The sequence below is a fragment of the Neovison vison genome, chromosome 2, assembly GCF_020171115.1.
Source record: "Neovison vison isolate M4711 chromosome 2, ASM_NN_V1, whole genome shotgun sequence".
NCBI lineage: Eukaryota > Metazoa > Chordata > Mammalia > Carnivora > Mustelidae > Neogale > Neogale vison.
In genome coordinates this window covers 43,275,153-43,289,957 of record NC_058092.1, presented here as the reverse complement: position 1 = coordinate 43,289,957, position 14,805 = coordinate 43,275,153, and the positions used below count along the sequence as shown (strand labels likewise).

The 14,805-nt window shown below is 47.0% G+C and overlaps 1 protein-coding gene across 1 annotated transcript; it reads right to left on the bottom strand.

The window, feature by feature from the left end:
• Positions 1-360: 360 nt before the first annotated feature.
• On the bottom strand, positions 361-7,504 carry DMRTB1 (DMRT like family B with proline rich C-terminal 1). Its single transcript, XM_044236767.1, has 4 exons — positions 6,925-7,504; positions 5,117-5,322; positions 1,648-1,855; positions 361-443 (listed from the first exon to the last, which is right to left on the bottom strand). Exons 1-4 carry the CDS (start codon positions 7,502-7,504, stop codon positions 361-363), a joined length of 1,077 nt encoding a protein of 358 aa, XP_044092702.1.
• Between the last annotated feature and the right edge of the window lie 7,301 nt (positions 7,505-14,805).

Genomic DNA, 14,805 nt, shown 5'->3' with positions numbered 1-14,805 from the left:
ATGCTGCCTCCTGTCCTGGAGCTGGGCCTGAGGAAATCAAAGACCGCAACTGGGAGTGAGTTTAACAGCCGCACAACCCAGACTCGGTTAAATTCATTCCTAAATGTGAGCTTCCACCAGCCCCGTGATCCTCAGAGCCCTGGCCCTCCCCTGCTAACCATCCTCCACGCTCCTGGTCAATCCCACATCTCAGAATCGAGAGAACTTTAGAAATCACCCTCCTCCCTCCTTCTTGAAATGGAAATAAACTGCCATCTTACACCCACCACTATCCTTCCTCCCTACACACGGCCGAAAGCAGATGAGAACATCGTTGCTGGAACCCCCCACACCCCACCCTGCTGGCCCGAGGGCCTGGGCCTAATCAGACGGCTCCTGAGACGGTGGCTGGCTGGGCTCACAGGGCGGTGCTGTGGGCACTTCGGCCTCCTGCTCCTGGTCGTCTGGGAAGGACAAAGAAGAAGGGCTGGATTTACAAAGAGGGGAATGACCTACTTTCAGAGGCAGACTTTCTATAAAGCATTCTCTCCACTCCCAGCCCCAGCAGAGGATGCCTTTGCCTTTCCACTGCTGGGTATTCGGACACTGGCAACTGAGCCTGGGCCCCGCGACACAGAGTCCAACTGACCCTCCAGCTGGGCAGCGAGAAGCCAGCTACCCCGCGGCTCTGAACCTCAGCGTCTTTCTGCCTCACAACAGATCACGTCAGCCACGGGATGAGGGGAAACAGTAAACAAGAACGCACACTAAGGCCATCCTCGGGCTCATGTTGTTTAGTCCTCAGAATCCCCTCCTTAGGTGGGGACCACCCGTCTGCCTTGGCAGAAGGTGAAGCTGAGGCACAAGGACTGAAGGGACTTGCTGCGGGCCCCACAGCTGCTAAGGGCCCAAGTCAGGACCCACACCCCCGCTGTCTGGCTCCGCGGCTGACATGCTTCAAGCTACATGTCATCTCTCCAGCCCGCGGATCTGGGCGTCTCACACACAGCAAGTGTGCAACAGGTCTCTTACTTCCTTTTCTTTCCAAGGAGCCGCAGGGAAGGACTGAAAGGGAAAAAAAATCCTAGAACCTTCAAAGCTGCAAGAGCCCTCAACAGGAAACCTAAAGCATTTTTACATCCAGATTGTCAGTTGACTGTCACAGTCACCCCGTGACAGGACCCATTTTACAGAGGCAAAGACAGGCCTAGCTCCTGGCCTGTTTCTCTCCACCAAGCAGCTGGGGGCAGAGGGTTACCCCTAGCAGCCCCAGCCCAGCCCCAGCCGCTGCTCCAGGCTCAGCATCTAATCTCTCCCTAGCTGAGAGGCCCCAGCCAAGCAGAGAGGCCAGGCGCCTCTGGTCTTCTCAACACACAGCACGCATGGCAACCTGCACACCTAGCCCTCGGGCACAGATGGGGAGGGAATCAGCATTGCACCTGGAGCCTCTCTGGGTTCCACTGGTTTTCTCACCTGGGACTGGGGACTCCCTCTTGTGGATGCTTGCATATGGAATAAAGGGAGGTGTATAAGGAAAAAGCTCAAGCCTGGGCCCAGTGCATTCTAATTTCTGCTCTCCATTTCCCTTCTTTCCACTTCAGAGTAGGCCCCCTTCCTCTAGAAAACCTTCCTGGCTCCCCAGAAATTGGCGGACTGGAGCCCACTTACCAGTGGTTTCCTTGTCCGTATCAGACAGGACAGTGAGAGAGAAGGATGCCGGGGGCGGCGGGGGCGGCAGCGGCGGCAGGAAGTGCAGCGCAGACAGGAAGCCCGGTGGGAGAAACTGAGGCTGCGGCGGCTGCGGCGGCTGCGGCGGCTGCGGCGGGGGTGGCGGCGGGTAGTAGCTGGGCTGGTAGTCTCCCACCGGCTCAGGCACCTGCAGCAGGCAAGCCAGAGAGGGAGAGGGTTAGTCAGACAGGCTTCTCAAATGGGTCTCAGGCTCCTCAATGGCAGGGGCGGGGGATCTCCCCAAGGGGCAGATTCACCGTGTACCCCCCACACCTGGGCACAGGGCACTTGAGACATGGTGTTTGGCAAATACCCACCAAATGATTGAAGGGAAGAAGGAATTCAGGCACAAAGTCACACTAAGCCCTCTCGTATAGGCATAGATGCAGAACCTCCTTCCACCCTCAGGACCCCACGACGCTCCTCACTATAACGATGACAGACTGTGTCCGCGAGGGCAAGCTCTGGGCCCCGGGCCGCAGAACCGGTAAGCGGTAGAGGCGGAACCGGATCCATCTGTCGGGCTCTACTGCTTCGTGCTGCGGAAGGGTCTGAATGCATCCCAACCCCTTGTGGTCCCTTTTCCTGGTACAGCTGAGAACTTAGACTTGAGAGTCAGGGGGCCTTGGAGGCCCTATTCTAACACCACAGAAGAGCTGAGTGTGGTGCAGCCGTTCCTGAGGCAAGGGCAGCTGGGGGACCTCAGCAAAGCGGTTTAGGCGGGCCGCCCTCTGTGCAGCTACTCCTTCCGGACATGGAAGCCGTGCTTGTGCCGCAGGACCCCAAGGCTGGAATGGGGGCGTCTGGAGGGAGGACTACACAGCTTAGCGCTGAACAGAGAAAGATGTGAATGCAATAAAAAATCATAATAAATTTCAGATGTAGTTCCTCTTATTTACTTCTGCATCCAGAAACTTCAGAGCACTTTACAAGCTGTGTTCTGGAGAACCCTGGTGTCCTATAAGATATTTTATGTGCTCTTAAAAGTGTCCTTTGACAAAGGAGTTTGAGAAACCCCACGCACTGCCACCACATCGGTGAGTCACACATGAGCACATTAAAGCCTTGAGGCAGTCTGTAAAAATCTTAGATTCTTCCAGCCTTTCCTAATAAGGAAAGGAAGAAAGCCCACCTTCAAGTATCTACTACGTGCCAGACCCCGTGCCAAGCACTTTCCATGCATTACATCTTCTTCAATCTGTCAACGGCCCTATGAGATAGGTCCTCTTTCCCCTACCAGCCAGACTGAGAACCTGAGTCAGACCCTCGGAGGTTAGATGGCTTCCCCAGGCCATATGGCTAGTAAACATCGGAGACAGGACTGGATTCCAGGTCTGTCCAACTCCAAGCTTGTGCTGTTTTGTGGGAGGAGAACAGAGGAAGTGAAGAAGCAGCAAATGGGGCAGGGACAGGAATAGGAGGCTGAAGACATCTCTGGGGAGTATCTACGAGCCCATGCAGGGGGCAGCAGGACAAGGATGAAAGCAGTTCATAGGCTCTTGGGTCTTGAAACAGCATCAAAAATAAATGCCTGATCCTCTATCCAGACGTGAAGGGGGTGGGAAGGGGGATTATTAGTGCTTTAATTCCAAGCTGCTCAGCCAAGTCTCTCCCTGGATCACAGCTCCTGCCTGGGGCCCGTGGTGGCAGCTCAGGCCCAGATAAACCAACTGAGATCACACTCTTAACAAAGGCCGTCTGGCAAGCCTGTCAATCAGAGCTCTACCCTGGACGCCAGGCTCCATCCAAGCTTCTGTGTGAGCAGACGGTGGGTGCATGCTTCACTTGGCCAGAGCCCCCTCTTTGTGTGAAGGCTGGAGGCTCTGTGCTCTCCTTGGGGCTGTAATGGGGGTGGCCAGCATGAGAGTTCAGGTGTGGCAGGGGTGGTGTTGACAGTCAAGGTCCATGTTTGCTCTGTCTCTGCATGACAAACATACCTCGGGAAGGGCGTCCCCAGTGAGTGCCAGGGCTCCAGGTTGGGGACTGCTCTGTTACTGACCAGCTATGTAATCTGAACCCCAGGCCCTCCCTCCCCAGTTCTGTGCCCACAAACAAATACTTTGCTTCCCTGAGTCATCGTCTTCTACTCTACAGTGGGGTAATACAGCGTACCCTGATGGCTCACACAAGGGTCAGTAGCATCTTGGAAATTATCAAGACCAGGGGTCTTCAAACTTTTTTGCCATGAATCAATGGAAAATGACTTATGTAAAACTTTACAATGTCTAAAATAGAAGAGATGCTGTTGGGGTGGCAGCCAGAGTGGGGACCCAGCGCCCTGCTTGCCTGACCTGTGTGGACACATCTGGGAGGGAGTGGCAGAATTCCACTGGTTCTGTTCTGCAGCTAAGAAAATATCAAGTGCTCTTCTTTCTTCTCAATCACTTTCCACATTAAACAAAGAAGGCTGCTCAGTCTTCACTCTTCTCTACCCTCCACCCAAGAGAAACATCTAACACTCAGGATTAGGCATTTAGCTCTGAGGGAGGGGGGAAAGGTAATGGTGGTCTACGTTTTCATGAACTTGAGCTGCATTCGAGACAACCTGCCCCACAGGTCCAGCCCGATGCGGCCAAGTCAGGACTGGTTACCCAGGCCTCTGACTATCCTACAGTCCTGACTGACTTCAGGGCTGCCAAAAGGGAAAGGGTTTTTAGCCACTCTGGTCTGGAAGGAGCTGGTAACCAAGGCCACAAAACCTGGTCTCCCCAACTTGTACCTCACACAGCAGGGATGGCCTGACTCCTCCATACTCCGTATTCAAAACTCGAGGCTTAAAGAACACCACAGTTAGTTTAGGACCAGTAATCTTACAAAAAGATTAAATCTCATCGTTCTTTCAACAAATATTTCCTGAGGTGACAGGTGTTTGGTGGAGGGTTTCCCTATTTTTCATGACTAACATTCAATTCTTCCCGAAAGCAGCCCAAAGTCTCAAGGGGCCCCTATCTTTGGGCAAGGGACCTACGTCTGCTCCTAGCTCTGCCCTCAACTGTGTGGTGCGGGGACAGTGAGACTTCCTTCCTGATCCTCAGCGAAATAAAGCCCTTCTGGCCCCAACATGCCATCAGTCCAGACTGGCAGTCTCACTCAGTGGGGGGTACCATGCAGCTGCCCCCCAGGTTTATCTGAGGTTTCTCTGTGTTCCTTCTTGCCTGATCTCCCAGCTCTGAAAAGCACATGCCACAGCCCAGCCAGGCCAACTTGTTTACATATGAATGGACTTGCCCACATGCGTCCCCTCTGAGAGGTGTACACTGCACAAGGTCAGTGTTGTACCCGTCCTGCCAGTGCTCAGGGCCTGGCACAGACTGCCCCATCAGCTTGCTTTCTGGGACTGAGCATCCATAAGAGCAATGGGGCATCTGGGATAAGGAGAAACTGGGAAAGGAATGGGGACAGGACTTACCAAGGCTCCTCCATGGAAGTGGCTGCAGGACACATGCCGGAAGCCCCGCTGCAGGGGGATCCCTGGGGTTGGGGAGCCTTCTTGGTAGCCCAGTGGGAATGGGCAGTAAGAATGCATGTTGGAGCAGCTGGGGTACAGCTTAGAAGGGTCTCTCTCCAGGTACTCGGACCCCACCACACAGTCTGAGCCAATGCTCAGAGAGAACCCTAGAAAGATAAGCAATGAAGGAAACGTTAAAAACACACAGAGCTAGAGACAAGAGCATCACATCACTGTACAGATGTAGCAGCACAACATTCAAAGCCACTTACAAAGAACTCCCCCATCCATTGTGCTTTTGATCCTCTCTGCTTTTTAAGCCCTTCAGCTATGTCCCACTGCTCTTAGAAAAAGTCCTTGGCACAGCCATAAAGCCCCATGAGGGCTGGTTCCTGCCTCCACTCCGGCCTCCTCATGCACTATAACCCAGCAGCTTCTCCTTTCTCATCAACCTCACAGCCTTTGCAGATGCTGCTCCCTCAGTTTAGAAGGCTTTCTCCCCAACCTCACTGTGCCTCAGTAAGTCCTCAGTACTCAGCTGACTCTTCCCTCAGACCACAACAAAACCATCAATCACTCGAGCTCTATACATTGATTTGCATGATTCCTTGATCGGCACTGTCCCTCCCATGAGGGCAAGATCCTTGAAGGCAACAAATGTGACTTTTCCCTCTTTGCGTCTTCATCACTAGTGCTGTGGAACGGTTAAGTGCTCAGTCCCTGTTGAGATGGAACGGAGAAAAGCACTAGGTCTGTGGAAAGTTATCTTCAAGAATTGCTGTTTCAGGTCTGTCTTCCCCCTCTAGTTTCTTAGGGGCCTACATTTTCTTAGAATGTCCCACAAGGAACTGGCCTTCAGAGAGCATCCAGGCCAATCCCCTTCACAAAGAGGGGAGAGACTGCCACAGAAGGAAGGAGTTTGCCTAAGGTGCCTGAGCAGTCTCCCAGTCTCCTATGCTCTTTCTACCACACTGCCATAGAGAAAACCAAAAGAAATCACGTGTCTGCACCCCCAAAAGAGCCTCAAATCTAAATGTAACTTGAAACTGTGCTTTAATACTAAAAACCACCAAGACATAAGGAACCATGTAATTTAGGCATATGGTGGGAAGGGAGGAAAAGAGGCAATATCAACAGACCAACTGTTCTCCAGTGGGGTGCAGAGAACCGTCTCATTTCCACTTTCTGGAAAAGGGTGAGAACGGGTGCGCAGGCGCATTGGGCCAGGCCTTTTCAAAGGAAGTTGGCTGGGAGGAGCCTCCAGCAACTGGAACAGGAAGAGTGCGCATGCGCAGTCATAGTTGCACATGCGCAGTCATCGTCGCGCGGGTCCACCCACCGGGGGCGCCTTGAAAAAGGCGCCACCAGCCCAAGAAAAGCGCGGGAAGAAGTGCGCAAGTGCAGTAGGGCCCATCTAGCTAAGGCGTCTTCCTGGAGGAGAAGCCACAGTTAAGGGATTGGGGGCCATTTTCTTTTTCCCAAGATGGAAACGCAAGAAGCTATATGTTAAAAGCTGCCAGAACCACCCATTACTTTCTAGCTTTTTTTTAATCTTTTTGCAAAATGGCCCCCAAACCAAATCTGTACATAGAGAACGGCTTTCCACAGCAAGAGTACCTCTGAAAGCATTTACCCCACCCACACCCCAAGGGCCCATCGCGGCACGATCCACGGTGGCCCGGGCCGCTGGCGTGGGGCACCGGGAAGCTGCAACCCAGAAAGGCATCCTGGGGAGTGGGGCGAGGCCACACGGGGCCAGGGAATCTTACCGAAGTCAGCGAACGGCGGGCTGGGCATGGGCCGCAGCGGCCTGCGCAGCTCCAAGCGGCCGGAATAGCCCTTGCTTGCGGCCTCCGCCCCAAGCTGGGGCCCCACGGAACTGGGCATGGCGACGGTGGCTCGTTCGCTCAGCCCCACGTGGCTGCGGCTGCCCAGAACTGGCTGGAAGGCGCTCGGGCCCGGGCTCGGGCCCCGCGGAGGCCTCTCGGGGAAGCCCGCGGCCACGCGGCACTCTGGGCCAAGCTCCCGGTCTCCCGAAACGGCCAGTGGAAGCAGCTGGCGGAGGCTTGGGCCCGGGACGGCAGCCGCAGCCCCAGACAACAGCTCCGGCCCGTGTGCGCCAAGGGCCATCTCCTGCTCCTCCTCGGAGGCCTGCTTCTTGAGCACCTTCTGCGCGGCCATAATCTTCTGGCGCTCAGTGATCAGGTAGCACTTCTCGCAGGTGCACTGCTTCCAGCGACACTTGCCCGCGTGGCCCTTGACCGGCACCAGGAAACCGTGGTTCCGGCACCGCGAGCACTTGGGGGTACGCAGCATCTTGTCGGCCAGCTTGGCAGGGTCTGCCTTCATAGCACAACCGCCACCTCTGGAAGCTGCCGAGCGAGTGCAGCCAGGACGAGCGGCGCCCCACAAGTCTCTGGTGCTGGGGACTTTGGATACATTTGTAACAAAGTGGCTCTCAGTAGGTCCTGGTAGCTGCATAGGACCCTTGCATTTTCCCTCCTTTTTTGGAGTGCAAAATTTGGAGACTTTGTGTGTCTTGGTTAATTACATGCAAGGGATTGGGTTGAATAAATTCTTCATGGAATGCTATTGCATGTATGTCATCTGAATTATCTGAAGTTTTACCCATTTAATTTTCCAAACTTGCTGTTCCCGCCACACAGAAGGTATTTTTGTAACTTCAAAAGAGGCGGAGTGATAGTCAACGGTCGACAGATTTAAAGCTCCGGAGGCACGGAGCTCTCAGTAAACCCATTCCGGGAGAGAAGCATCCTAAGAGGCAAACTGTGCTTCTCCTTCCAAAAGTTGCTGCTTCTGCTGAATTTCATTTCCCTCCCCTGCTGAGAAGCAGCGGCTCGCAGTGATGCTTCCAGAATATTCTCAAGGCTCAGTGCAGTGTGATAGTTGCTCAAGGGTGTGCCCTAATAGCAAGGATTTTGTTGGTATAGTCATGCATTTCTGGCGAATGGTGCATTGCTGTTGTCGATGCCTTCCAAAGTAAAGCATACTTTACACAGCATATTTTAGCATGAGCTTTTATTATTCTTAACTTTGCCATATATTTGGTTACCTCTATAAAGCAGCCCAAATCTTGGGTCATCTGGAAACTGGCACAAAGTTCATAGTTTTCCAAGGCTACAAGTTAATTCATTTTTTTGATAGAAATGTGTGACACTCAGGTCTTTTTTATTTTTCTCCAGTCCAAAAAATGGGGGAAAATGGGTCACTGACACCTATGTTGAAAAGATTATAATCATAGGATCAGTTCTATTTAAGGAGGTAGTTATACTTAAAACCTGGCTAAAATGTGTGTGTTTTAAACTGACCTCTTTCTGAAATTTTCTTCCTGGTAGCAGAATGGCAAAAGCGAGGCCTGGTGTCCACCTTGATTTTCTGGAACTCTTAGTTACGGGTGGCTCCTTTGCACTTCTCACCAGCAGCCTGACGATAGGGGAACGGTTGCTGTTCTGAGGCTGATTAGAAACCCACAGCTGAAAAGAGGTTTGTAAAGCCCTTTTCTGCTTTAAAGAAAAATATTCCTCATTTTAATAAGAGGGCAAAAGTATACGCTACCTGTATTATTTGGCCCTTCAGGGATTTCATTGGTGATTTTACATCCATTTAAAGAGATCTAGGTTTGTCTCTGCTTTGCTCTAACACCCTCTATCTTAGTTTTTGATTTAAAAAATATGGTCCTGTAGATAAAAGAGAGAGAAACTCATTTTCTAACTCCACCAATTCAAAATGTCTAATTTTTTCACTGAACTTCTCATTTGAAAATGGTACTTAAAAATCATAGTTACAATACTGCTGTCAAAAAATCTGGGGCATAAGCTGCATTGTTTCATGATAAGGTCATATTCCACATTATCAAATTTAAATTTTAACATCAAGTAACATGGGCAGATGAGACAAAAAAGAAAACTACTCTCATTTACATTTCATGCTTGACCACCCAAGCTCTCTTCATTTTCCTATTAATGATTTAAAGGAAAATCCTATTCAAAGCCAACTATTTGAATTAACATATTTTGGCCTTGTTAACTACAAAATGCTTCCATATTTACTTCATAGCTTTAAGGGCAAAATATACCCAAGGTGGTGTGAATTTGCATCATGCCTTGAGAACATTAATAAACAACCGTATATCTTTTTAATCAGTAGTCACATTATAAGATGCAAAAAACCCCAGGGTTTACTCAGTAAACAAATCTAAGAAAAAAGAAAAAAACACTGGTTTGTTTCTTTCTTCCCTGGAAAGTCTCAATTTGTGTAGGTAAATTCCAACAGAGCTTTATTTACTTCACTCTTGGAAATTCAGGCAAATTGATAGTTTTGTTTTATTTGCTTTGCTGACTGATTACTTCTTAGGCTGCTGTTTTTTTAAAGAAATATGTACATTTCTTTAAATTGTTATTTTAAAGAAATAGATATGTTTCTTTAAATTGTTATTTCTTTATGTTGTTATATACAAATTTTCAGATTCTTAAAAAAAATGGAAAAAGTGAAAAACTGGAAGTCATAAAAGGATGGGAGCCATAAGTATATGGTGGACCCCTTTTTCTCTGCCATACCTAAACCTTAGGATATTTATGTTTAAGGAAGCCTGCATCCTCTTAACCAGTGGTTTATAAAATAACAAGTCATAGCTGCTGAGGAATCACAGCAACGACTAATGAGCCACAAAGGGGCTGGTTGGTGGTCAAATGTGACTCCCAAGTATGAGGCTCCTTTTCCCTCAAAGTCCAACGTTTCCTGTCTTGAATAATGCCTCTTCTTTTCAGTTATATGGTTGCTATTGGTACTGTTTAATTTATATTCATTGTAAAGAGTCTTGTATTATACAATGCATGGAGGTGTCGTTTATAATCATTAAATATTGCATGCACCGTAATCCCTCCTTACTGCGAGTACACAAGAGTAAGGAAGGGATTTTTGTCTATAGCTTCTTTCCCCTAACAGTTATAACCCAGATATCTGCTATCTTCCCCTTCCTCAGGCTCTCTCCAGTGAGCAATGAAAACTTTATTGAAGATTTTGTAGAGGATGGAAGGGAGGATTTACATGATACATCCTATAGCAGATGCTTTATTTTCCTGCCTTAGCACTTCTGTTCTCTCAACATCCTCCTTTGCTGTGTTGCACCCACTGGAGAGGAACTCATCTGCCCCCCACACCCCCTGAGTCCCCCCAGACTCTTTAGCTTCTCTCTCCCTTCTTGATTTTTTTGGAATGTCTAGCACAAAATAGACATTCGGTAAATATTTGTTGAATGTACGAAATGGCTCTTGCCTCCCTCTCCTGCCAATGTCAAAATTATCTCATCTCTAATTGGCACAGTAAATCAGCTTGGCTTCAGCAACTCTCCCCAAACACACAAAACAGAAAGCCCACAGTGAACAGAACCACTCTCCTGACAAGCAGAATTTGGTGATCAGCCTTGGTTCACACCCAGCCCCTAATGGTTTACTAATAGTAATAATAACAGCGAGCACTTACTGTTTCTGTATGCAGTAGTTCTTCAGTCCTTGTGTGTATTCATTCATATAATCCTCACAACAGCCCTTTTAAAGTGAGTGTGTTATTTTCACCACCATTTTGCACATGAAGAAACTGAGGCCTAGAGAAGTAGTTTGCCCAAGGTTTTCCAGCCATTGAGAGGCAGAACCATGACTCAAAACCAGGAAATCTATCCTCAAAGTCCATATTCTGAACCATATATCAGCTATTTCAATATTTCTTCTAAACAAACATAGTGCTCTTCCCAAGAACGCTTTGGATGATGAATAGAAATGTTTGTCTTATTACATACCCCATTACAGATGGGGCAAAGGCTATGAAGGTGGTAGCACCTTGGGGAGGCTTCCTAAGATGCCCTGCTCAGTTGCTTTCCACCCCCAACAGGGAATATTTACTGAGTGCCAACTATGTGCCAACTATAAGACACAGAAGTAAGTTAAAAAAAAAAAATCAGTATCCTTACCTTTAGGCATACATTCTAGCTTGCAAACCAGACAGTAAACAAGTAATTCCAAATGAAAGCTGGGGAGTCGGGGTGGTGGGGAACACCAGGATGCTGTGGGAACCCATATGAGGGCCTAGCCTGGATCAAGAGATTGGCTCCCAGGGTGCCTTGATGATTCAGTTGGTTAAGTGTTCAACTCTTGATCTCAGCTCAGGTCTTGCCCTCAGGGTCATGATTTCAAGCCCCACGTTGAGCTTGACAGTGGGTATGGAGCTTACTTTAAAAAGCAAAGAAAAGGGAGGGAGGGAGGGATGGGAGGGAAGGACGAAAGAGGAGGGGAGAAGAGAAGAGAAAACCCAGCTTGTTGAGGGGTTGGTTTCCTTGCTAAGGCTGAACAGGAAATAGGCAGGGACAGGAGCAGGAGAGGGGTGTCTCAGACAGAGGGAAGAGCATGTCTGAAGGCCTGCGATGTAATTCTAGTTCAGTGAAGTCAGGATTGGAGAAAGAGAAGGTATAAGTTAAACAGTAGCCAGATGGTGGGGTCATTGGGGAGAAATTACAGGGGCCACTATCTAAGATTAAGGAGAAGAAATGACATGGCAGAGGCAGACCAAACTGAAACCCACATATCCAGACATGTCCCGACTTTGGCTTTTCTTTCAGAAAGTAAAACAATAAGTAACTAGGACTCACATAGGTATTGCAAGTTGAAAATGGAGTGGGGTGGTTGTTGTGGGTGGGGCATACAGTCGAGGCTAGCCATGGCCCTGGACTAACACTGTGCTAGCCTAGCCATTTGATTCTCCAAAGCCTGCAGCCCTGCTCACTGGTTCAAGTGACCTCTCCTGGGAATCTCCTAGGAGTCCTAAAGCAGCAGCAAGGGAAGACAAAAGAGTGACAGAAAAATAGAACAAGATGAAAGCTTTTGTAGATAAAGACTACAATAAACAATCCTCTGGAACAAATGGAAAATATATAATCTGGGCAGAGAGGGCATACTCAAAATGGTACAGTTAACTGAATATAGCACTGACCTTTGTTTTGCTTTCTTGCTAACTTGATGGGAAGAAATTTTTTTTACACACAGAAACTATTACAAGTACTGTCAAATTTCAAGAAATTTTTTGTCTTAAAATACATGTCCCTATAAATACATTGTTAATAGGAAATAATAGCTTTAGTATCTCTCTCCTTTAGTAAAATCTAAATTTGGTTTAATACAACCTGCATGAATTTAATGCCAATATATGCAAGGCACCATTCCCTATTAAAATGAGAGTCAAAAAGAAGAAAGGAGCAAAGAAAATTAAATTTAATTTTCTATGTGTAACTTGATAGTAAATTCTTATTTATGCAAAAAAACCAAAACAGAATAAAACACCCAGAATTTCCCCGACTTCTGCTTCTAAGAGAACAGCACACAGATACCAAGAATTTCTCTTTCAAGAAACCTTTTCATTTTATGTCACAGCTTCAGTACAAATTTAGTCTGTATTGTAACTCTAAACAAACGGCAGGAAATAATTGCTTTAGAGACAGGCAAACTGGACGAGAACGTGTTTACTGCTCATTAGCTGTGTTACCTTGGCTAGGTCAGTTAAATTTTTTGCTCATCAGTAGTACAAGCATTAGTAATATTTGTATAATGTGCTACAAATTCTAAAGTACCCCCACATTTACCCCATTTAATGATATTAATATATGAGTGCATACAGCTTTGCAGGTCGAGGGGTTCAGAACAAGTCTCCCCAAAATGTGCCACTTTGGCATCTGAACTATTTTGAGCGGAAGGTAATCAAAACCCTGCCGGTTTAAGAGAAACTTCCTACTCTTCCTTAAATACCTAGAAGAATCTAAACGGAGGGGTTTTGCCAGAATAAGAATTATTATCAGAGATAACTTTTATCTGAATGATTCATTTGTATGGCAGGGCAGTCACCTAATTACTAAGCTGCTCTTATTGCCCTCCTCCCCTTTGAAGCCCCAGCCCCCTATCCCATTCCTTAGCTCAAGAAGGTATATATACCTCATTTAACTTTTCCATTTTTAAACTCCTCATACACGTGAGGGTTCCCATAATACAAAATTAAATTTGTTTCTCTTCTGTTCATCTGTCTCATGTCAATTTAATTCTCAGACCAGCCAGAAGAAACTTTGAAATACAGGCATGGTCCCCAACACAGGCATAGTTTCATTTAAATCACAGAACCGTCTATAAGGGAGGTGCTTTTGTTATGTCCATTTGACAGCTATTAAGAAATGCCTTCCCCAAGGTGTACAGGAAGTGGCAGAAACATGTCTGAATAGCTCTCAAGTCTGTTCTCTCAACCATTATGCTCTCATTGCCATTATTTAGTTATTTCATTTACTTTATACTTTCTTATAAAGTAAGATCTCTGACTCTTGCGGGATTATAATGCATTTACAATGCCCAGCATAGTGTCTGGTATCTGGCGCATGGTTAGCATACATTACATGGTACCAAAGAGGAGGAAGAGCAAGGGAATGCGGAACGAAGAGAAAGAAATAGTGTCCCTGCCTCCAGCCAGGAGAATAGATTGAGCTGCTCCACCTTTCTGGGTGGCTCCAGGCTCTCCAGGCATAGATTAACCCCCAGCTGACTGACACCATAGCTTTACTACCATGTGGCTGTTGAGCACTTTGAAGTGTGGCCAGTCCAAATTAAGATGTGCTAAAAATATAAAATACATGCCAGAATTCAGAGACATAGTATAAAAAAGAGTGGAAAATATCTGATAATTTTGTATGGATGATATATTGGAATCATGATATTTTGAGTTAAATGACATACTGTATTTTAACGTGGTTTTTCACTTTTTCGATGTGGCTACCAGAAAATTTCAAAATACATATATGTCCCACATGGTATTTCTACTGGACAGCACTGAAGGAGAGATTTGTCTGTGCAGGCCTTCTTCCACTTCCAAAGAGCAGGTTTTCAACGGTAGCTCTGATTCAAGCTGTTACACCACTGCCGCGTGTAGTACGCCACTTCAACAAGTCCCTTCCTCACACTGGTTAGATTATGTTCACTAATGTGAATATACTTTTTGTCACTGAGGGCCTTTCTAATGGAATCGAAACTCTGTCTCGTGCTTTAGAATTAGAAACATTAACCTATTAGAAGATATCAGCTAGAAGAGTCTAATAAAATTCTGTTTGCATTTTGAATCTTCAGATGCATTGAAGTCATCTTTATAGGAATGTTTCACATTTATTTTTTTCATATTTATTTTTCATATTTTCATATTTATCTTGTTAGGTATAAATTACTAGGGAAAAACTCTGTGAACTAGAAAAGAAAGAAGGATGTCATTATATACTAAGGTTACACCATTCCTGTGTAGCCCTTTAGAGTCTCTTAAGATCCCAACCAGAGAGCTTGGATAAATCATACACAGGCTGCTTGATAAATGAAGTCCTTTGGACATTTAATATTGTTAAGAACTTTGGAAATTTAATAAAAAATTGTTTGATTTACACCCTTCTGCCCCAGAACCCACCCTGGATAAACAATTGCAACCCTGGGAGCACTAATGTTGCTTTGCACAAATAATTCCTTAAACAAACAAACAAAAAGGCATGAAGATTTGCTATGAACAGTTTTCATCTAAACATCTAGGGAATATTACCTCCCACAACATTTTCTTTAAACATGGTT

Bases quoted from the DNA above. Each gene is read 5' to 3' on its own strand.
- DMRTB1 (XM_044236767.1), bottom strand. From the start codon at position 7,504: ATGAAGGCAGACCCTGCCAAGCTGGCCGACAAGATGCTGCGTACCCCC. The intron at 5,323-6,924 runs GTAAGATTCCCT...TTATCTTTCTAG, and splicing joins CCCGCCGTTCGCTGACTTCG to GGTTCTCTCTGAGCATTGGC. The intron at 444-1,647 runs GTAAGTGGGCTC...TGTCCTTCCCAG, and splicing joins TACGGACAAGGAAACCACTG to ACGACCAGGAGCAGGAGGCC.